This window comes from Pseudopodoces humilis, chromosome 13 (genome assembly GCF_049639895.1).
Source record: "Pseudopodoces humilis isolate 2021_Gansu_Grassland_sample_001 chromosome 13, ASM4963989v1, whole genome shotgun sequence".
In the NCBI taxonomy this organism is placed as follows: domain Eukaryota; kingdom Metazoa; phylum Chordata; class Aves; order Passeriformes; family Paridae; genus Pseudopodoces; species Pseudopodoces humilis.
Window position 1 is genome coordinate 16,506,992 of NC_142212.1, and position 23,080 is coordinate 16,530,071.

Consider the following 23,080-nt stretch of genomic DNA (forward strand, 5'->3'; position numbering starts at 1 on the left):
TTACGGCATTTTATTAAGTCAACACTCATGCAAAAGCCACCTCCAGAGCTTAATAATTATTTACTGAGTGCTCCTGGGTCATGAGAGCGGTTTTCATTAAGTTCAGAAAGCATTATGTTCAGCCACTTGTGAAGGTGTGTTTTAAAGACAGGAAGAAAAATGGAAAACTACTACATGGTGTACAACAACTTAAAAAATTTATCAGCTGAGGATTGAATAGTTTTGTTTGTGGGGTTGGATTTTGTTGGAGAGATTTTGTGTATGTGTGGGGGGTTTTTTCTGTTTTGTTTTTATTTTTTTTCAGAGCAGGTTGGTCCAACAAATTAATTTGATTTGAAATTCAACCCTTAGCTGCTTGGTGTAGTAGGTGTGTGTGGTGGATGCATGTTGCAGGGTTTTGCCTTCTCTACCCAGCCAGGTGCACTCAGAGCATCCAGGCAGATGGGTGGGTGCTTTTTGGGCTGTTCTGTGGGTGCAGTGCAGGTCAGCATACAGAAGCATTTAGGAGGCACAGAAAACGTTTACCTTGATGGTGGAGCAGGGGCAGGCAGCCTGTCTCTTTAAACATGTAAACTTCAAGTGCAGAAACCTTTCCTGTACAAGCCTGAAATGTAGTCCTGGCTTTACTATAAAGGCTGATAGAGGTCTCCACACCATTTTTGCAACTGCTTTGTCCTTGGCAAGCCAGGACATAGGAGGATGCCAAATCTTGGGCTTGTTTTTTTTGCATTGATACTTCATGCAGCGCCAGGCAGTTGGCGCGGTGAGCAGAGCGTCGCTGTAACCCACAATGAATTATTAAATGTTAGGAATGAAGTACAAAGTGCTCCAGGGAAAATGCTGTAGTAGTTGGAATCCCTTACCTTGGCTGAAGGGGAAGAGGGAGCGTGTAGGGTTTTTTTTGTTGTTTGTGGACTTTCTGCATTTTGTGTTTGACATTTTTTGGGGGAGGTGGTGTGTGCCGTCTGGCTCCTCCTTGGATTTATTTTTTTCTTTTGCTATTCTTTGCTTTTCTGTCACTTTTCTGAGGCAAACAGCATTGCTGGCTGGCAGGTCAGAAGCTAATATGGGCATTGTTGCTTCAGCCAGTTGTACAGTAGGGGGAACAAAAAGGTTCTTGAGGTTTGACTGCTTGATAGAGATTGAAAACAGAATTTGTATAAATCAACTTTTAATTTTGGAGAAACTCCAGTGATTTTCTGAATGGTGTTGGGAGCTGAGTGGTGGTCTCTCAAAATGTCTTCTGGAGGTCAAGTATTTTAAGTATCCACCATTATAGTATGGAACAAACTTAATCTTTAAAGCAAGGAGATGAGAGGTTGCCAATATTACAACTCAAATGTGGATGCCTTTATTTTCCCTGTGAATAATTATGAATGGGATAAGAGTGCAAGACATAAACAAAAGCATTTCAATTCCGATGTTACTTCTTACCTCTGAGATCTGGTGCAGCTCAGTGGATTTTTTGAGGTGCTAAATCTGCTTTTCTTGGCTGATTTCTCTGCGGACTAACCCAGTAACAGTTGGCATGAATGGAGGGAGAAGAGCAGCAGCCTCCCTCTTACGTGTCATTTCTGAATTAAGAGCAGGGTAGTCCATCCTGCCTAGAACAATTTGCTTTGAAGGCTCTTTGTCTAATTTGTCTAAGAAACATTACATTGGAGACATTTTCCTTCTTAAAAAATGTTCAAAAATAGTTTAAGTTTCTAAAGCAGTTAAAAAGCAAAGTTTTTTTTTTTTTTCCAGTTCAAAGTCTCCAGAGAAGTTTTTAAATCAATGTATAGGTAGTGCAAAATAATGCTTGTACATCAGATAACTGATAACTAGTATATGTGAACCAGACCATTTGTTTGATCAATTTATAGAATCTGGAAACAAGACTGTCCAGCAAAAGATGAGTTTGTCTTTTTGTCTGAGGAGACAGATAAATTAATCAGTAAACATCTGGGAAGCTTTTGGTCTCTGTGGGTTGATTGTAACAAAATCAAACTTGATTTTAATGTGATCATTTACCTTTTGTTATGCAATGGCCACCTGCATAATAACTCATGTATGCAGTAGCTAACATTTCCCAGGCATCTGTGCAAAGGATATGTAATTTAAACTTATTTAATAAAGCATTATCACTTCATGATTAATTGGATCGGCACATGACACATAACTAATAACTCCCAGTCTGTATTACACTGTGCTTATTAGAGTGCTAATGGATAACTGGTTTAATCATGTGTCAATTAAAAGGATGAGTCGGTTTCATTTATTGCAATTAGATGGTTTCCATAAACTGTTTGCAGGAAGTATCTGAATTGCATCGTGTATTAGCTGTGTGTGGGCTCTGCTCCTGGCTCCACGTAATCTGGGGGTGAATCAGTTCATGTAGGGGAGTTTTGGATCCACGTGTCCACTCTGGATTGTTCTGTGGTACATGGCACCCAGCTTGGTCACAGGAGATCTGTCTGTGCACCAGCATGTAAAGGTCAAGAAGCTTTAAAAATAACCATTTTCAAGACTCTCTGGATGAAGCTTTTGAAAGAACAAGTTTTTAATCGCTTTTTCAGTTGAAAAAGTGAGTTTCTGACAACCCTTCTGTTTGCTCTGTGGAGGTACATGGTCATGAAACCCAAACCATCTTCGGTTCCTTTTATTCTGTGCTTGATAAGATGAGCAGACATGGTGGAGGAGGGAAGCTGGATGGAGATTGACCTGTGTGATGCATGGGACAGACTTAGAGGATGAGATACCAAAGTTTCAAAAGTGTTTTGCATGTTTAATCAGTGCCACTCATGGTGGGTGGAAGGAATGCTGGTGTGGAGAGACCGTCACGCACACAGGAGGAGCTTTACAGGCACCTGGGAATAAATAACAGGAAATCTGTCCATGTTTCTTCCCAGTGCTTGTGGCAGAAGTATCTGGTTAGGCAGGCAGGTGTTGTGCAGCAGCTTTTATCCCAGAAAGTGCATTATTTGAACTCACCTGCACTGATGGTGTGATGGTTGGGTGCCCATCTCTCTCTCCCAGTTGATAATGGGTAGGAGGATAGGAGGAGATGGCCTTGAGTTGTGGCAGAGGAAGTTTAGGTTGAACGTTATGATGAATTTCTTCACTGAAAGAGTTGTCAAGCACTGGAGCAGCCTGTCAGGGAGATGGTTGAGTCACTGTTGCTAGAGGTATTTAAAAGACACGTAGATGTGGCACTTGGGGACATGGTTTAGTGGTGGGCTTGGCAGTGCTGGGTTAATGGTTGGGCCTGATGATCCTGGAGATCTCTTCCAAACCTAAAACAATTCCATGATTCTGTGGCAGTAGCTGCAGTCTGGCAGCACGTCGCTGTCCACCCTCTCTGCGTTCAGGGCTCATCTGCCTCTTTGCCATGTAAAATACTGAGCAGAATTGCAGAAGAAATAAAGCCTGGGAGCATCTTTGCCCTTTGGGGAAGAATTTGGCAGAACAGCATTTTCTGGGACATTGGTCTCGTTAAAAGACATAATAATTGAAGCTTTTGTTTACAATTTTTGATCAACAGTAGAGTCCTGAATCACCTGCAGGAATCTGGAAGGACACTTGGTGCAAGTAGGTAAAAAAATTGTGTGAGCAAGATGAGGTTGCTGGCAGGAGCTGTTTGAAATGCCGTGGAAATAATTTCTCCTTCCTGCTCCCTCTCTTTCCCCAACATTTTTGTATATGGGAAGGTTCTTCTGAGATGGTTTCCAGCACACTTGGCTTTGGTAGGCGGAGAAACAGTTCAAAATGAAAGAAGGTGGGAGGAACTGCTGGGTTACCAATTTTGCAACATTAGATATCTGTAAAAATTGCCAGTAGCACACAAATGAGAATGCTGACAAGTGTGGTACAAAATTGGCCTTTTTCCAACATGAAGAGAATGGATCCTTCCCTGAAAGCAGCATTGGGGTGTCTTCTTTTTCCTCATGTATTACAGAGGTCTCTGAGGTGGGATGCACGGTGTTATTAGTAGGCAGAAAGAAAATATGAGTACTTCAGTAATACATGTATATATTTCATAAATAAGTAAACATTTTGGGGGTGCATGTTCAGACATTCCTGGTAGGAATGTATAATCAAAACAATTGGGAGACCAATGATCTGTAACTATCCTGGTCATGGAAATAAAGCATCTCTTCTTGGGTTTGGAAATGTGAAAGTGGTTCAGATGTGCAGCCAGAAAACAAGCTGCTGGATTTAGATGTGAGAATGCTTCACCCTTAATTGAAAAGGGAGTGTTTTTTACAAGTATCACAGTCAATGACTTGTCTTGAGCAGCTAATTAGTACGATTATTCCGCAGCTGCATTAGTTTCACCACAAAGGTTTTCTCTTGTTTTATCAAAAGGATCAGTGTCTCTGTGAATGTTTCAACATGACAGGTCTTAAATAGCAAGATGGTCCCCTGCCTCCCTGCCCCCAAAATGTGTGCTCTGGAAGAGCAGAGTTTGATCTCTTGGGACAGTAAGCATGGGTTCTTCCTTTTTTTGTTTCTTCTGTGCACTGTGTTCAACATCAGTCCTAAACAAAGCCAGAAAACTTCCAGCAGTGCCGGTTCTGGCTGTCCGAGCACCAGCAGCGCTCGGCGCCCGCAGTTTCTGAGCAAGCCCTGGAAGGGATGCTGGCTCCCAGGCTTGTGTGTCCTGCCAGCATCCTGCAGGTATCAGCACTGGAGCCAGAGGTAGGGATTTCAAGAGCAGCTTCCTCCTAGAGCCAGGAGGGTCACTGCTGGCTGGCCTAGGCATGGCCCATGGATTTTGGTTCTGTGTGCAAGGAAAATGATGAGTTGCTCCAGAAAGTGTCCCTGCAGTCCATGGTGAAGTCCCACAGTCTGTCTCATGCTCTGCTTGCCATTGGCTTAGAAATATCTCATAGGTGGTAGATCTGTGCTGTGTGCTGGAGTGGGCCAGCCTGTTGCTCTTTCTAAAGTATGACTGGAATAAAGCTGTTAATGTTTATTTTGCCTGGTTTTGTATCTGACAGTGCTCAGAAGATGCTGGTAGACCTGGGGTGAGAGTTGGGTTTTTTGTAGAGGTCTGTTATCTAACTCTGAAAAGTCACTGCCATCAAGTCCAACCCTAAGGCAGTATTATGCAGGAAATAAGTGAATTACGTTTTGTCGTGTTTTCATGACCGAGGTGGATTTACTTTACTTTGAGCTACATTGTTGGACTGGAGTATTGTCCATACCAATCATTAGACTTGCTTCAGCTCTTTATTATTTTTTTCTTAAAAAAAAAAAAAAAAAGGAATATATGTGCCTACTACTGTCCATAAAAGCATTTGTTTTTCTTATGGGTGGTTGCTGTAAAATTTGAAAGAGCAAATGGCTCTTTACAGCTGGGTGTTGGTGTTGGGGGAATGGTTTGGCTGCAGTCAAGTTAAGGCAGCCTAAAGTGGCCGCTAAGCACCTGAAGTGGGTCGGCTCCGAGTTCCCCTCTCGCGGTGCCGCGGATCCTCACCCATCGCGCCCCACGTTCCCCTCTATCTCCACCAGCTCCAGCCACCGGTACCTCCATCCCGCTTCGTGGAAGCTGAGCTGTCTTTCTCTGGTCTTCCCACAGCAATTCCGAGCATCCTGGCGCTTCCAAGCCTCCCTTAAGCTCCTCCAGCATGACCTCACGAATCCTGCTCCGACAGCAGCTCATGCGTGAGCAGATGCAGGAGCAGGAGCGTCGGGAGCAGCAGCAGAAGCAGCAGGCAGCCCAGTTCATGCAGCAGCGAGTGCCCGTGAGCCAGACACCTGCCATCAACGTCAGCGTCCCCACCAGCCTGCCCCCCGCCACCCAGGTGCCCATGGAGGTCCTCAAGGTACGCACCTTTCCGCTCAGGAACTCCTCAAAACGCGCTTTATTTAACAGGGACGTGCTTCTTGGCATTTTCGGCAACCGAGTTTTACAAATAAGCTGAGCTCTGGCTTAGTTTGCAGCTTGTTTTGTTGACCTGGTAGCGAAGAATGGAAAAACTTTTTTAAAAAGTTTGTGTAACTTTTGTTTTCTTTCAACTTTGAGACCTCTGGAGGGAGGTTTTGTAACAAACTAAGTTTTCCATCATTTTCCCTTTGGAAAACGCTTCTCCATCTTTCTAGTACTTAATTACTTTCAATACAAAGAAATTGTTAGTAGATAACAAATGAATGTTTTGGTTTTTAAAGGAAAACAATGAAACAGTTTTGTAAGATGGAGTCAAAACTCTTTACAAAAGAGCTCCTCAGAAAGCCTTAATCTGAAATATGGGTGAGTTTCCAGCTACTTGCAACGAGTCTTTGTAATCCTTTTTTTGTTTAAATGACTTGTTTGCTATTAGTAGCTTTGGATTCCTTGTCCCTCTGGAAACTGTAGGAGCTTGTTAGTGTCCCTCTGTCAAAGGGGATGTAGCTTGCTAATTACTCAGGGAAAAAAGTGAACAGCTATAAGAAAAGAGATAATTTCACGCACTGCTTAAATTCAAGTAGGCTGAAGCACCGTGAAATGTGTGAGTAAAACAATGTCAAATGTTTTGGAGAAGTTTGCTGACATATTTCATGAAAATATGACTTTCACCAGTTTTGTAGAGTTTGTTCTGAGTTATTGCTGGATCTTTTTATTACAGTTTGTTGTTTAGTCAGTGAGCATATTCTTATCACGTAAATTAGTTGAGCTTGGTGACAAACCGCTCATGTTTTGCTTGTTGCTGTTGTATACCAATGATATTCAGTCAAAAATTCAATTTTAAAATAGGCTTGCTGGCTCAGGATTTCGAGGTGGTCTGTGTAACAGGTTTATGGGGAAAATACAAGTAATTTTATTTATTTAATCTGCTTTATGGTGTTGTGTTACCAGCACTAAAACTAATACTGATTTGGGATAGTAGAGTCATAGTCCAGTATGTGATAGAGGAGCAAAAAGGCAGCAGTTGAATTTTGAATTCTCTCTCTCCATACACACACATTTCCATTAAAAATTAAATATAATAGTCTTTGAGCACATGAGCATATGTCTGTAGTAAGGAGTCTGAAATTATCTGGGAAGAATTGTTTTGTCTAATGTTTATGTATTACTCACAATGTATGTGTATAACAATTTCTTCAGCTTGTTTCCAGGTTATGGCTGTAGTTATAATTCAGCTCCAGCAGATGTGTAGGTGCTATGAAAAAGGTTTATTTTTTGTAATACACCTAGATAAATAAGCATATATTACATTTTTTACATCCTTCATCTTGATCTGTTACAACATGAGTTTTATGGTATTTTTTAAATACAGTGGAAACTCGTAGGAATGCATTTGCTTTTTGATGATATTTTATTGATAAGGAGGGAGTGTAACATCTTGAAGAAGCTTTTAGCAGTTGTCATTATTGTTCATTTGCAAATACCTCTTTGTATGTGAGAGGAGGGAAGGCAGCCCTTCATTTCTGAGGGACAAACTTCAAAAATCACTGCAGCCAAAAGATGATGCTCAGTTTTTGCAAGTGGAGTTCCTGGGACCTGGCTTGTCACAGGATCTGTGTGCTGGAGCATTGCTAGGAAACTTCACCCAAAGGGCTTTTATCTGAACCCTCATCCCTTAGGGTTCCAAAAGTGGTATTTGTCCCCCATTTCCCTCTGATGGAGAAGGATCTCCTGGAAAGATGTAGGACACCTCTCCTCCACTTGCCTTTAGCCCAAATAAGACTGCATGACCCTGTAGAATAAAAAAATTAAGAGAACGTGTGCGTAAGCAGCTTGTAAAAAGAAAAAAAGTTAGGTACCTTTTGGCAATGGATTACCATTTTGAAGGTGATAGTTGTGGAAATATGAGCAGCCAGCTGGACCAAAATGAAGTCTATCTTCTCATCACCTACATTTCCATAATAGTCAAAATTATCAAAACCAAGTCCTTTTGGTCTTTGGCTGTGAGAGGAGAAAAAAATTGCAAAACTGAGAAAAACAGCAAAACTGTTTTGGGTAGTTTTGCGGCTTGTGTTTTTGGTGAAGTGAAAGATTCACCCTTTTATCCTTAGTCATAACAGTGGACTAGTTCTGTACAAAAAGAATTAGTACAAAATGCCAGGTCTGAAGTCATGATCTTCCTGAAAATTACCACTGAGGGTGTTTTTTTTTTTTTGTGTTTTTTTTTTTTTTTTTGTTGTTGTTTTTCCAAATGGGATATTTGGCTCAAATGCTGAGATTAACAATAACTCAGGATCTTCCTGGTGCCAGTGTGCTGACAGCCAGCTCTGGCTTCAGTGACATCATTTCCCTGCAGCTGCTTTATACACTTCAGTTGTTTTTTGGCTGTAGACAGATTTTCCATATGAGCTGTGCAGAAGTTTTAATGGATAAATAGGGAACTAAGTTGCTAACTTTACTATCCAGATGGTCTGGATTTAGTGACCTTAAAGAATGAGATCGACAAAAAGGGGATTTTTACACTTTCAGAGATGTTAGCCTGCAAGGCAACTTTTAAAAAAAGTAATCTTTTTCAATGTTACTTCACAAACAAGACCAAATCTAGCAGCTGGTTTTGTTGTTGTTTGTTTGTTTGTTTGTTTTGGTACTTCGCATCAAAAAATCCCACTCTAAGCCTGTTGAGTTTGTCAGTGTTTTGTGGTTTTAATTATGGTGTGTGACTTGCCCTTTCACCCATATCTCACAGTGTGAGAAGGAGAATAATACTTGCATATCTGAGGATGGTAATTCGGAATGACTGGTTTAAAAAGAAGCCAGAGGTGTTAATGAGCTTGGATTTTATACTGGTTTTCAAGATGTCCATTTAGAAACAATACAGAAAGAGAAATATGTACTAATCTATGTCACGTTGCATAGGCATCTCCGAATTGCATAACACAGTATGCTCAAGGCCATGTGAATAAATGGGATTTCATTTTCTTGAGTAATGACTTCTCATTGCATCACTCCTCTGCCAAATAATGTGGCTTGGCAAGGTAGGAGATGACCTGCTGGAATTCAAATTTTGCATTGCTTTATGCTGCCTAATTAAGAGATGGACTGGGAGTAAGTGATGCTTTTGGAACAGTATCTCTTCAACTCTAATAGCAGGAGGAAGATTTGTTACAGCTTGTGGTTATCCTTTTGCAGAGCTGCAGTTGGATTCATGGGCTGGTTTATCTTTAAACACCTTTTCATCCATCTCCAACACTACAGAGAGATGTCACCAGGGAATTCTTTGCTTCTGCTGTAATTCACCTTCTTTCTCTGCCTTGGAAATAGGAATGTAACATAAAAAGTTAGTTACTGGAGTAGTTTCAAGCCATAAAACATCAGGACACATTCCTGAGGTACAAAGTAAGCTTATGTTTTTAATTAATTAATTAATTTTTATTTGAAAGGATTAGCATCTTTGCAAAGAGTTCATCTTAAGATGACCTCCTACTTCATCTTCTATCCAGGTGTATTTTAGTTTTGTACACTCAGTTAATATTAAGGAGCTGTTCTTCTTGTTGGTGATTGAAGTTGCCTTTGTCACCATTGTCTGGTGGGAGCCCTTACCTGCTGGAGCTGAACCATGTCAGATCTCAGTTTCAGCATTCCAGTGCTGGTCTCTGGGAACTGGTTGCTGCATTTCTGTTGCCCAGGGCTTGAGGAGATGCTCAGGTTTCTGCTTGCAGTCCCTGAGCCTGGTGATAGATTAGACCTGGTGCTCCTCAGTCATCCATTCACAAAACACTGCTGCAGTTAATCCCATACCTGGTGGGGATGAATTTGTTCAAGGTGAAATCCTTGGCTTTTAGAGAATATCCTCTTGGTCTCTAGTGAGCCTGGTCTGTTCATCAGCTTCCCCAGAGCTGTCTTGGACTTCATCCCTTCCCATTTTACTGGAAATCACTGAATTACTGTTTTTTCTGTAGTCTGAGCAGCTGTGTGTTAGCAGTTATTTAGGGAGCATCTCCTGCTGATGTGATAGAGTTGCTGGGTTCTGCTTTTCACGGTGTTTATGCCCTCTCTCTTCCCCACTCTGTGCTCCTTTCCTACCAAGCAGCTATCAGGGTTCTTGTGAAGTGAGTGGTCTCCAGAGTTCCTGGTAGCAGCAGGACAGCTCCCTGCCTTTGTGATGGCTTGTGATAGCCTGGCCTCATCTGCAGGATAGTTTCCAGTCTTCTATGTCAATCCAGGTAGCTGGTTTTAGAATGTCAATGTTCAGCAGACAGAAACACTGACTTGTATGACCAGAGTTGTACATGATGTCCCTCGGGTGTCTTCTCCAAAGCTGCACTGTAGCAGTCTGGGTTTGGAGCTCACCATCATCTACATGCTTTTAAGAGACAAAATAGGAAAAGGGGTTTCCTTTGTCTACAACACCTAAAATATCCAGGAGTAAAAAAACAAGGAATGACACTACAGGCTGAAATGACCAGCCATCAGGCCTTATTCCCAGAAGAAAGACTGCAGGATCCTCTGCTTGTTCTTGGGTTAGTCTTTGAGAAATTCTGCTGATTGAAGTAGAACCAACATGTTGATTAAGGCTTTCCTTTGATGATTCCTCTCTTCTATGTTTTTGGTAAATCCTCTTGTCTTATATGCAGAATTGACCATGATCCTGGAGGTGAACTGCAGAAACCCAGAGAAGTAGAGCCTCATCTGTCTGTGCGTGTAGAGACACCAAAAACTGAATTGTAGCTGTGCTGTGTGACTTGTATTGCTTTGCCTGATTTCTGGATCAAGCTTACTGTATAGAACAAGTATGACACAATCCCCTAAATCCTTTGATCCTGCCTGCCCAAAAGACAATGTGGCATTGCAGGAACTGTGTCTGGAGTGCTCCTTCATGGGAGAAGGAGCACAGGAGCATGCTCAGGAGGCAGCAAAAGAGGCTCAGGGCCAGCACCGGCCCACAGAATTGCAAATCAGTTCCACTGAAAATATTACCAGTTCTTGCAGGATTGAAAACATTACTGGTGGGCAGCTGACACCCAGCCCTCTGCATGTCTCACTAAGCAGATGGAAGGTGGAAAATTAAGGGTGAACATTTCTTCCCTCTGTCCCTCCATGTCACTCGTTGGCATTTCTCAGTTGGTGCGTGGATGTGACACTTGCTGTCATGTTTCTGATGTGATGCACCAGGTCATGGGTTGGTGGAACCTAAACTGTGGATGTGCTGTGGGTTCCTGTCCCTGCTGCTGGATGCAAATGCTCCCAGGAGTGTGCTTGCTTCACATCTCCTTCCTCCTGAGTGTTATCACACCAAATGCATAGCAAGACAGAAATCTGCTGGACTTCTCATACCTCTTCCTCCTTCTTTGTCTGCCATTGGTGTTTGAGAAAAGTGACTTCTATTTGGCACAGATGGGAGATACTGCCAAGAACAGCCTTGAGGGCTGCAGTGGGAACCTGCAGTGGTACAGATATCTTTGGAGTGCTGCATAAATGCTTTGCATGTAATAAGGTGAAAACAGGTCTCCTCACCAGCAGGTCCATTTCATCCCCTTTCAGCTTATTTCTGGAGAATAAGAAAACAGTTCCCTTGCTCCAGGGAATCTGGAGAAGGTGGTCCTGCTTTGGGGATCTACATGTTGAGGTCTCTGCTTTCTGGACAAAAATCTCTTGTGCATATACTGCTAGCCCTTGCTTACTGGGCAGTTCACCCCAAAATATATACATGTATGTTTTATATATATGCATATAAAACATGTATGGAAGCATAGGCCACAAACTAATCTTTAATATTTGTCATTAAGTCACTTTAAATTGTCTATTTCCATACAACTATGCTTATAATATGCTAAATATTTAAAAATTTGTCTGCCACTAGAGCCCTCACTTCAGTTTCCCCCTGCTACACTGCCTGGGTTTGTGTCTTCATGGGAGATGTTAATTGCCCTTTTGGTGCCAGAATTTCATCATGGCTTTTCTTTCTTGTTGTAAGCAAGGTGAAGCCTTTTCAAAGCCATATATTGTGTACTGGATTCCCTTTTCTGCTTTATTATTCCAACATCTTTGCCCACCTCGAGGCAGTACTGTGGGCTGATGACTGCTGATACCAGAGTGGGTGTGGTTGTCTTTTACCCAGTGCCATCCCATTGCTGCGTTTGTGCTCATCTTTCCCTATTCCCACTTTTTCTGGGTGGACAGGAGTGCAGGGAGCCAGCCTTGCCTCTCTCCTTCACCCTCATGTCATTATTCATTCAGACTTTAAATGTGCCACCACAATAATCTCTCTGCATCAGAAACCCTGTATTTCTTCATTTTTGAAATGCCAAGCATTTCTTCTGTTTGATGTTAATGACTATTGGACATATATCAAAAAAATACCTCCTCCTATTCTTTTGCCAGTGTGCTTGTTCCAGAGAGTGACCTGTGGAAGCTCTGCCTGGCAGGAAAGGCTCAGCAGCTGGCAGCAATGTTCTTGGTGTAATAATTACCATAAGACTTCATTGTGTAGAGGATTTATCTCACAATTCTGATGAAAGGGAACAATGGGATGGGAAGATAAATGTGTGGTAGTGCCTGCCCAGCAAACGTGTGTTTGTGGACATGCTTATCTGATTCAAAGTTAATTTAATCTCACCTGATAATGGTAGATAGTAGTGTGTGCTGGTGTGTTAGGTAATCGTGGTGTGTATTTGCAATCAAGAACAGTGATTTGCCAGACTGGTCTTGGTGAGCTGCAGATAAAATATTTAAACTAAGGTTACTTACCCTTGGTGACACACTTTAAGCCATCAGCAAATTCTTCATAAAGAAGAACTTGCATTTAACTACAGAACCACTAAAGTCTGCCTTGTCTCTTCAGCCTTCATGTAAGTAAAAGTATCTCTCAGGCCTTAAATCTTTTGCTTGCTCAGTGGGTTGAAAGCTAGTTTAAAACAAATACTGGTGCTTGAGGTCTGCATCAGTAATAGAGGTAAAATGTAAACTCTTGCTTAACACCAAGGGTATTAGACATTAAAAATGCATGGAATTCAAGGGGGCAACATACTTCTGTGTACAAGTATCTGATGGTTGACTGCTAGTGCAAAACAGTGCTCTCACCCTTCGTCCCAAATGCCCTTTTCCTATGCATGCAAACACGTGTGTTGCTTGACTCTTGAGAGAAGTGATTGTGCTGATGAAGATGTCTGATCTTTCCATCTTGTTTCTTCAGCTATGGTCACTATGACACAAAAATGCAGCTCCCAAAGTTGTGAGACAAACTGTGCTGCTGCTGGTGAGAGGATTTCTTGGGAAAATGATGTGAGCAGAGTGGGAAAATAGCTGAGAAACTGCTCCTCATCACAGAGCTCTTGCCCTTACAAGTTTACTGTAGTTACCTGGAAGTTAGAAGTAACGTATTTGGCACAGAGAAAATCAGGATATATTCAGAGAAAATGATACAGATATCTGGAGGTCCAAGCTCTGATTGATCCTTGGAAATTCTTGCTGGTTTATATCCTAGTTGGTGGTCTTGAGGATTTGCTGTCTTCCCGCTGGCAGGGTAACATCCACAAAATTAAGAAGAGCTTGCTAAGTTCGGTCTGTTACAGCTTCAAAGCACTCTTTTTTTTATGGTCTAGACATATTATCTGCTGGCTGAGTTACCAGACCTTGGGAAAATGGTGGTTCACCACGTGTCAATGGCTGTTTTGGACCTGCAGAAGATGAGTTAATCTTGTGCAGATTAAGATTTGTAGGTGCCCACAGTTGTGAGCGTTAAGAGCATTGATGAGGCTCCACAGCCCCCAGCTAACAGGTTTTAGCAGCTTGTACCAAGTCCTTTGTCAGGCAGCATGAATTTAATAACCACCTTACTCCTGGAGCCAAGGCTGGAAGAAGAGGGTGAGTGTTGGTCGCTGCAGTCGTGTTTGCTGAAGCCATGGTTTAATTTAGCAGAAAATGCTGCCCAGAGCCACACACAGTGCTGGAAAATGTGGGGACTGCGGGGAGACCCAGGGGAGCCTCCGCTGACACCTTTGATAGGTGTTAAATTTTAAATGTGAAAACTCAGATCTGCTTAAAGTAATCTTTGGGTATTAGGTATACTCACAAATATTTCAGTTCTTCAGCTGGTTTGGCAGCATTATTCTCCAAGATGCTGAACCTGTGTAGTGAATGAATTCAAAGTGACAAGCTGGAGGCATTCCTGCCATTCAAGAGAGGCTTAAGGAATTTCTTATTGGCTAAATTACAAATATGTAGCATTTTGCCCAGCACTGCATGGCAATTTCAACCTGCCTGACCGTGACAAGATTAGCACTTTTCCTCCCCCCCTCCCCAGCAGTAATTTTTTTTAAAAAAAAAATTAGATTAAGAAGTACCAGGCAGAGATGCAAAATCTTGAAAGAGTGAAAACCAGCCTTACCTTGAATGATTCTGTCTGTCATTGGATTGGTTCCTTAATTAGCCCCATGTCCTTTAACCTCTTGAGAAATAAGTAAGGGATAAATTTGGGGATAAAGACAAAGACGCCTGGAGATTTACCACACACCGCTAGGTAATTCATCAAGGAATGTTGGTAATTAGCCCTGCCTCTTTCCTTTCTGGCTCATTTAATAAAACTGGTTGATTTAAAATAATGCCTGCTGGTTCATTATCAACTACTTTAAGAGCCAAGTTATGAACTTGAAACAAAACCCAGTATTGTGTTGTCTGCAAAGGACCTGGCAAGTGGATTTTGTTGTTTGGTTTTTTTTTTATAAAAAGAAATTGTTCTGTCTGGTCATCAGTTTCCCCATCTTGATAATTAAATATTACTTTGTTTGGATTTCCATTTGGCTTTTTGGGTGCATTTATTTCTGGTGTCTACTGAGAGGCAGAGAAGAGGGGAAAAAAATCCAAGATCTTGAAGAGGTATGTGTCAGATTGTGTTAAGAAAGCATGGCCTGATGGAATTCAGCTGAATAAGGACTTTACAATCGTAGTAGTTGTCCAGTTGAGGAAATGGGCAACTGTTTTAACCCTTTATCTCTCAGAAATGAATGCCAGCTATGTGCCTTGAGCAAAATGATGCATTTTATTAACCCATCTCTTTAGTGCTTGTTGTGGTAATTTTCCCCAAGCTGAGGACAGAACTCATCAAATTTGTATTTGCTTAGGAAACCATACACCAGTCTCTCTTTTTCTTTATAGATGGGAATAGCATTACTTGGAAATTAAAGGAGAGGATCAGGGTACCCTGATCAGCACTGCTGTCTTTGCACTGTCTGGGAGACAGTGTCCATCTCAGTTTCTACTTGGAGTTTGTTTCAGCAACAGTTGCTGGCTAGTGGATCTGGTTGGGTCAGTCTGCCTGAATTAAAGAATGAACTTACTGTAAATCTTCCTTTAATAATTAATGTCAGTCTTAGGTTGCAACACTTCTGAAACTGTTGTGGGCTAGAGGAAAAGCAGGCAGTGCTGGCCTTCTGCTGATGGAATCCTCTGTAAGACTATTGGAACATAGAACGCCTCAGTATCATTTGGAGCAGAATTTGATCAGTATTTGATTGTTTCAGTACAAATCAGAAAGAACAACCTTGTGCTGGTCTTCCATCCATCTCTTTTCCATCTCCTGGGGAAGTGCGTATTCTGGGGGATCTTGTGTTCCATAGGGGCTTCTGTGACCCAGCAAAACTATGTGTCTGCTTTTATATGTTTGGCAGATTAGTCAAATAAGAAATTAAATGTGATAGCCTCTGTGGAAATACAACTCTGCCAATGATGAAAATAACTTGCTCCTGCAGGTTGCAGGGAGTCCTCTGGGGTATTGGGGTAACAGCTCAACCCTGCAGGTTGTCACTGGAAGTTCTGCCACTGGATGCCAGTTACCTACTTGTTTATTATTTTGAGACCTGTTAATAAAATCTGATAGTTTAAATTTATTTTAAACTAAGTTTTTTTCCAGCTGGTAACAATGTGGTACAGAAGGTCAAGTGTCTTTTAAAGAAACACCAAAATAACCTCCAACAAACAAAACTCCAGTACCAGGTTTTGTAAAGTTAGAATGTCCATGCCAAATTAATAGTTTGGGTTTTACACATCATACTGTTATAACATACTGGAACAATATTTATCTTGGGCCTCTGTGACTTTGTGTCCGAGACTTACTGAATATCAGTACTGGAACTGGAAGTTCCAGTCAGTTGTTTGAAAATTTTTGTGTAAGTTATATAGTGCAAACAGATTGTTTTTGAGTTGATCCCCAGCAGCAGGCACTTCCACGTAAATGTTACAATAATTAAACAGTAATTCATGGTGCTGCACTTCCATAATTTCTCAGCAGATGGCATTACGGTTTCCAAGACTGTATATTCCTTGGGAAAGCTCTCAGGGAATTCATCATTCTAGACTGTTCCTAACTGATGAAGGCGAATACTCAGGTGTTAAGCCTGTTTTGACACATTATTCTAATCATATTGTTTGGTTGTGTTACTGTATTTTATTTTCCCAGATGTGCCTTTAAGCCATAAATTAGGTAAAATGCTCTATGTGATAGTTACTGCTTTCAAAAACTAAGGCAGGCTGCCTGTTTTAAATAAAACTGCTGCTGGTGTCCAGAAGAGGTAATAAACTTTTTCAGAAGGGAAGACTAGAATATTGAAAAAAGGTTAAAAGACAGTGTTTTCCATTGAGCATCCCCAATCCTCGAAGCTATGTAAGACACAATTGTTCTGCATTAAATTCTACCCCCTTCCTGCTTTGTCCTACAAATCCTGGATTTTGTAGAAAATGTCAGCAAGTGAAAGAAAAATCATTTAGAGAAGTATTTGATGCTCTCGTGGAGACAGTAACAAATATGAGTGTGTTTCTGAATAAAGGTGGCTTGCAGAGCACAGAAGGCATCAGCTGTTTTTGGGCACCGCTCTTCTGTGGGTCCCTGGTTTCTGACGGTGTTTGTGTTACTGACCTGGCTGGAATCCGTGTCCCGTCTCCCAGCGGACACACTGACATCAGCAGGAGAGTGTCTTGTGGCTCTCAAGAAACCAAAGTTTCTAAGAGCTGGTTTTGTCTTGGAACAATGTGCTCCTTGTGTCTATTTGTGTGTCCATCCTCTCCTTCTGACAGCAGAGAGGGGCAGATCTGCTCACCAGGAGTACCGTGGGTCACCCAGTGCCGCAGATCCGGAATGTCCGGCGCCACCTGCAGCAGCCAGGCACCTGAAGTTATCCTGACCTGCAGTCAAAACTGGTCCATTAATCTGAGAGGAAACTTGGATGTTAAGCAAGGTGAATCAAAGCCTGTATTTCAGGCTGCCTTCCTAAAAGTCACCCAGAAGTTCCTGGTTGAAACCATCAGAATTTAGTTTGTGGCCATCATGGTTGGCCGTGAATTAAATCTTTCTGTTCTGTCAGAGGAAAATATGAAAAAGCAACTACTGGAAATTCTCAGAAAATAGTCCCTTCCTTGCAGACATTTGAAGGCTGAAGTGTAGCAGAGAGCCTGTCTGCCTCTCTCAGCTCTTCATAAAGCTCATGCCAAGGACCTACCTGAAGGCAACACACTGTACTTTAAAATTTTAAAATTACTTCTAACTTCCTCAGGCTGTGACTTCTCTGCTTGTGTTTTTTCTATAGATGTGTGGATTTCTTTTCTGGCAGCAATCTGTGGATTTTCTTTTTGGGCAGCCCTGGGAGTAATATTGTCAGGAAGAACTTACTCCAGTTTACCAGTATCAGTGATCCAGAGTGTCATTGCCCTTAACCAGCATCTCTGTCCTGATAGCACCTAAGTGATAAACCTGTTTTGGGGAGGCAGCTTGTTTTTACTGGGGGAGAAAGACATGCTGTTACTTCTGCTACAGCCTCATGAAAAGTAGGGCTGTTCTGTTGAACAATGTTAACGTTTCAGAAACTACTTTAAAATTAATTACAACAGTGCTTTTAAGTTAATTTTTGTCTTTTTCAACAGAAAATTCTGAGATGAAACTTACGTTTAAAAAACTGTGGCAATCATCTATATTATCATAAGTTACTGATTGAAAACTTGTCCATTGAGCTGTCTGAAAGCATTTTTTCTATATATTAGTTTGTCTATTCCACAGTTCTGCTTCCTGACTGCCACCAAAACCTTTTTTTGCTGAAATACCTGTGTCTCAAAGAAACAGTTTGTTTAGGGAGGGAATAAAATGACCTTGAATGAGTCAGCAGTTGTGTGTAGCAAACGTAAGCCTTCCATGCTCTTTGCTTTCGAAAAGGAAATGAATTCTGAACCACAGGCACCATTCATTGCAGGGCACTTAATGGGCTCCATTCACATCAAAGTTCATATATTCCTTAAGGGTTCAGCCCTGTATGGTTAGCTGTTTAAAAGGAAAAATACTATTTAATCATGCTCCTTTGTCTTTTCAAAAGAGTTTATCCTTTTTGTACACTGGCTATTTGAGGGACAAAAAGTGATTCCTTCTGCTCTGGAGTGCTGCTTATGTAATCAGTGGTTACTCTGTGCAAAGTGCCACTTCCTCTGTGGGTCACTGTTCCAAATTGCCTTCTGCCTTTCCCTGCAGTGTTTGATCTAAGACATGAAGAGAAAGCTTCCAGCCAGGGCTTCTGCAGGATTATCCTTAGAAAACCCTTCTCTCTGAACTTGCACCTTCCCCAAGGAAATGCATTAATTCCATTTATCTGCTTTGGTTAAAGGCTGGAAGGACTGAGTTGGGTCTCAATGGCTCTGCATGATGTGAGCACAGAGTCTGGATGCTCCTCCTTGGATGCAGAGTGAGGAATGTGCTGACTGCTACTGGACCCAGGGAACAATGGCAGATAACTGTTAGAGGAACATAGTTCAGCTTTGCATTTTCTTCTCTGGTAGCTGCAATTCCAGAAAACATGCCCAGACAGCTATTGCTGCCAACTATACATAGTCAACAGGCAACTTAATGGGCTAAATCAGAAGCAGTTCTGGCTGTTACTCAGTCATGGAATCCTAGAATGACTTGGGTTGGAAAGAACCTTAAACATCATCTAGTCCAACCCCCCCCTGCCATAGAAAGGTGACTTTTTAAAAATCAATTGAGTGGTTTTGATTGCCTGGGTTGGTGTAGTCCTGCAAACATCTGTACCTGTGTCAGGTGTACCTGTGTCACAGGGAGCTGTTGTGGCAGGGCAAGAACAAGCAGTTGGACATCAGCCCTGGCACCTTCTGGGGCTGACTCTGCCTTTAGTGCGGAGCAGCAACACGATTTTGAAGTCAATTCCCAGTTGCCCACATGTATTACCATATTAGCTTATTTTTGCCCACTGCTGTTGATGAGCATTAATTAGATTCTTGTCAGAGGAAATTAAATGAGGAGACCTGATGTTATTCAGCCACTCTAGGGAGTTCAGTCTGTGAGAGCAGACTAGAGCTGGTCTGGCAGCAAGGGCTTGACACGCATCAGAGTGTTCTGTTCACAGCTCAGACCATGTTGTTGGCTATGGTGGATGTACCGGCATCTCCTTGGCTCCAGCAGATGTTAAAATATCTTAAGCTTTCACTTTTCATCTCTTCAAACCTCATTGAAAATAATATCTATAGTGTGAGCTTATTTGTATTTTTTAAGCAATTAGATCTCTAAAAAAATTTATTCCATCCTGTAAAGTAGTGATATGCTAAAATGGGTTTATACTTGAGGTTTAAAAAAGGGCAAGGGAGGTGGAGAAGTCTTGAGCTGAGATCTAGTTAATCCCCATCTAGTCTCTAATTACATCCCTCGCTCCAGCATCTGTTTGACTTGAATTCTGTTATGTTCCCATACAGTTTCTTGAGCAGCTATAACCTTGTGTGTTGTCAATCAGTGGTGCGAGGTATGTTGTGAAATACATGCCATGATGTTTGTATTTTTCAGTGTTAAAAGGAGATGCCTGATTTTGTGCATAAATACAACTTTAGGGAAGGATACTTTGCCTGTTTCCCCTTGTGAACATCAAGCTGTTCTTGCAATAGCACTTCAAGGGTTACGATAGTGTGGGTCAAGTGCGGTTTAAAATAGGATTCTTCTGAGACCAAGCCTGGAGGCCCTGAATTTCTTTCTCAAAAGACATTTTGATCTTCTGACAAACTGTTACTTCTGAATTTCTTGGTGCTTCATATTTGCAGCTAACCTTTGGAGAACTGGAATGATAACACACACTCTTTGTGTTTTGTGAATGTGCCTCCCCTGGTGAGTCGATGGCTTGTGCTTTTTTGAAGTTTAGATGAAATCATTAAAAAGAGTTTTCTGTAAGATGTTTGGAAAGGTGGAATTTTTTTGGTGTCATGTATTAAAATGTGTTTCCAGTCCTGCAGAAAAAGCACTAACCCTTACCTTGACAGGACTTCACACAGGAGAGAATCAAGAGCTTGTAGTCCCTTGCAAGGTGGAGGTTTTATATTTGCTCACATGCTGCTCACAACCTGCTCTGACAGGTTTTCTGCATATGTTGGATAAACACCACAGCAGAATTTCAGACTATCTCTTTATATAACCTATTTTTCAGTCCTAAAATTTTTGTGATAAGGAACACACTTGTGCAACATCCCTTGACGTAATGAACCCGAGTTCAGTTCTTCATTGCAGCTGCAATATAAAGAGGGCTCCTGACAGCTGACTGGGGTTTTGTCAAAGATTTCACTCGTTCAGTTGATGGTCCTGCCAGTGCCCCATCCTTTGGCCTCTTTGAGTGTCATTTATATGGACAGCAGCTTCTCATTTCACAGGGTAAATAATTATTTGCCTGCCGTATGTGAAATAACATGAGGAGGAAGGTTTTCAACAGCTCATCTCAGGAAGACATGGAGGGGCAGGTGTGGGGAAGGTTACAAAATCAGCCGAGGGGATGTATCTTGTTTTTGTAGGTATAAAATAGATTGTGATGCCATGACTCCATGCATGTAAACCTTGAGATCTTAAAGGCTTAAATTGTAGGATCCTTGTTTAATAAATGAGCTCTTGTTTTTTTCTAGGAGCCAGATGATAGCTACTGTATGACTCCTGTGGGAATAAGATCATGGGGTGCAGAGGCTAGGTCCTAATTTAATTTCTTACTCTTGTTACTTTTAATCTTCTGTGGCTACTGTGATGTCTTCTCTGTCATCTACTTTGTGAGTGACATGTCAGGAAAGAGAAGATGCGATGTTGCTTAATGGAGGCGTTGGACTTCAGCCCTCCACTGCCAAGGAAGGGTCACCATCATTCAGAAGTTACCCTGACAGTGTTGACTTTCAGTTTGAATGTTCTGTGTGGCATCGGTTTTGCCCCCCAGGCTAATTCTCCTCCAGAGCAGTGTCATGCTACTCCACACAAGGAGTGACCCACCTTTGTGGCTTGCCAAAGTCCTCAAAAAAATCCTTGTTCTGGTATTTAGCAGAATGCTTCAGATCAGAGCCAGTTAGTTGGGTTTGCATGAAGGTGACTTGGATTATTTTACCTTAGGAAACATGATGATCAAGCACTCTGAGGCACTGAAACTATTTTATTATAACTCAGTAGGTTTTAATACAGTCATAAATAATAGCACAGCTCGTTGAGCAGAAGGATAAAAACCAAGGAGTTCAGTGGTAAGCCAGCTTGCATTTCCTTCATGTAAGTGAAGTCAGCGATTTATTATTATTTTAGTCTGTGTCTAATGATCATATTAGTGGTGTGAATAAAATGGATGTATTTGGAGTGCTTTATTCTTCTGCTTATTCAAGCCTTCCATATTGGGGTTGACATGAGACATCATCAGCTGCAGGCAAAGTGGTATAGAGCCCAGCTAAGTCCTTCTAATTCTTTATAAGCTGTAACATGTAGAAGCTCAGGGCATGTTAGCAGTGTAAAACTGGTTTGAATTAACACCATCTTCATATTCTCTTGCTTCTTCTGGTGGCTCTGTGTGTTTGCTGTAAAGCAGATCCCCTCCAAACAGTTGTGTTCCAGGACTAGTGTCCTTTGTGCTTGTAGGCAGTGTGTTGCCAAGTGCTTTGTTAAAATAAGTGATCGTTTCAGAATTACTTTCACTTATATTTTGGTATGCTTCTTTGAAAGTTTTGGTAGGGAAACTTTCCAGTTGCTGTTGAAAGCTGTTGTAGCAAGCACTGGTTGGGTTTGGTGTGTTTGTATTTTCTCACTGTGGTCGTGATTGGTGGCATGCTGTGTAAGTGACCTTGAGAGCAACCCAACGTGTCCTGGAATTATGTGAACAATGAATGGAGCAGTCTTTCACTTGATCTTTTCCAGACAAGTAGGTCAGAAGTGTAGATGTCTTTGGGCAAGTAAGCAACAAGGTGTAGAGGTCGGGCATGATGACCTTTAAAGGTTCCTTCAACCCAAGTGATTCTGTGACGTCCTGCTGATGTACACTGTGCCCCCAAAAAGAGGAGATTCTTTTCTGTAATAACCCAAGAGTTGCATTTGAGTTTACAAATGGCTTTTATTTAATAAAGACAAGGATACTCCTGTTTCTGTGTGTGGCATTTGGGTGTTTGATAGATTTTTATCTGGTGACGTCTTTACATCTCTTGTGTTTCAGTGCTGAATGTTGAAGTTTTGTAAATAAATACTTCATAGCCCACAGGCAATATTCTGAACACCAATTCATTCTCACAGGCTAATGCTGTGGATATGAAAGACTTGTGAATTAAACTCCCTTCTTGTTTAGCCCCAAAATGCCAGCAATTACACTCAGCACTTGAAGTTATCTTGGCAGAGGTGTGTGTCCTTTTGCTATAAGTTTGAGCAGCCCTTCACAAACCTTATAGTGACAAATGGGGCCAGGTTTTGAGGGTATGAGGTTTTAAGATTGATGAAGGCAACAGATTGGGTGCTTTTCCCACTCTTACACTTTTTATTTACGGTTCGGGCAAAACAGACAATTTTAAGTTAATTTTCACCTCTGGAAATCAGTATTGCATGGCACATTAAGAGAAGTTAATGCAGGGGCAAAGTAGATTTACTGCATTAAAATCATGAAGCTACTTGAATTTTATTTCTTAAAGTTTGGACAAGCAAACAACCTGTGCCATTCTGCACGTGGGTAACTACATCTCTAGGAAGGTGATAATAAGGACTTTTATTTAAGTCTTCTACTCATTCAAGCTTAGCTCCGGTTACTTTAGCCACCATCTTTTATAAAACTGATTGCAGTTTTCTCCATTATTCATTTTGTATGAAAGATGCCATTATTTTTACCCAGTCCAGTTTGTGTTCTTCACATTGACAAATGAGTGATAGATGAACAACTTGAGCAAAACCAGGTATGGAGAAGGATGCCT

At 41.5% G+C, this 23,080-nt stretch overlaps 1 protein-coding gene across 10 annotated transcripts in view; it reads left to right on the forward strand.

Moving 5' to 3' along the window:
* Positions 1-23,080, forward strand: part of MITF (melanocyte inducing transcription factor) — a 100,780-nt gene that overhangs the window by 49,712 nt on the left and 27,988 nt on the right. For all 10 annotated transcript variants that reach the window (XM_005521990.3, XM_005521991.3, XM_014251715.2 and 7 more), the window contains one exon: positions 5,564-5,810. In XM_005521990.3, the coding sequence (XP_005522047.1) occupies positions 5,564-5,810 (247 nt within the window). The remainder of the gene's footprint in view (positions 1-5,563; positions 5,811-23,080) is intronic.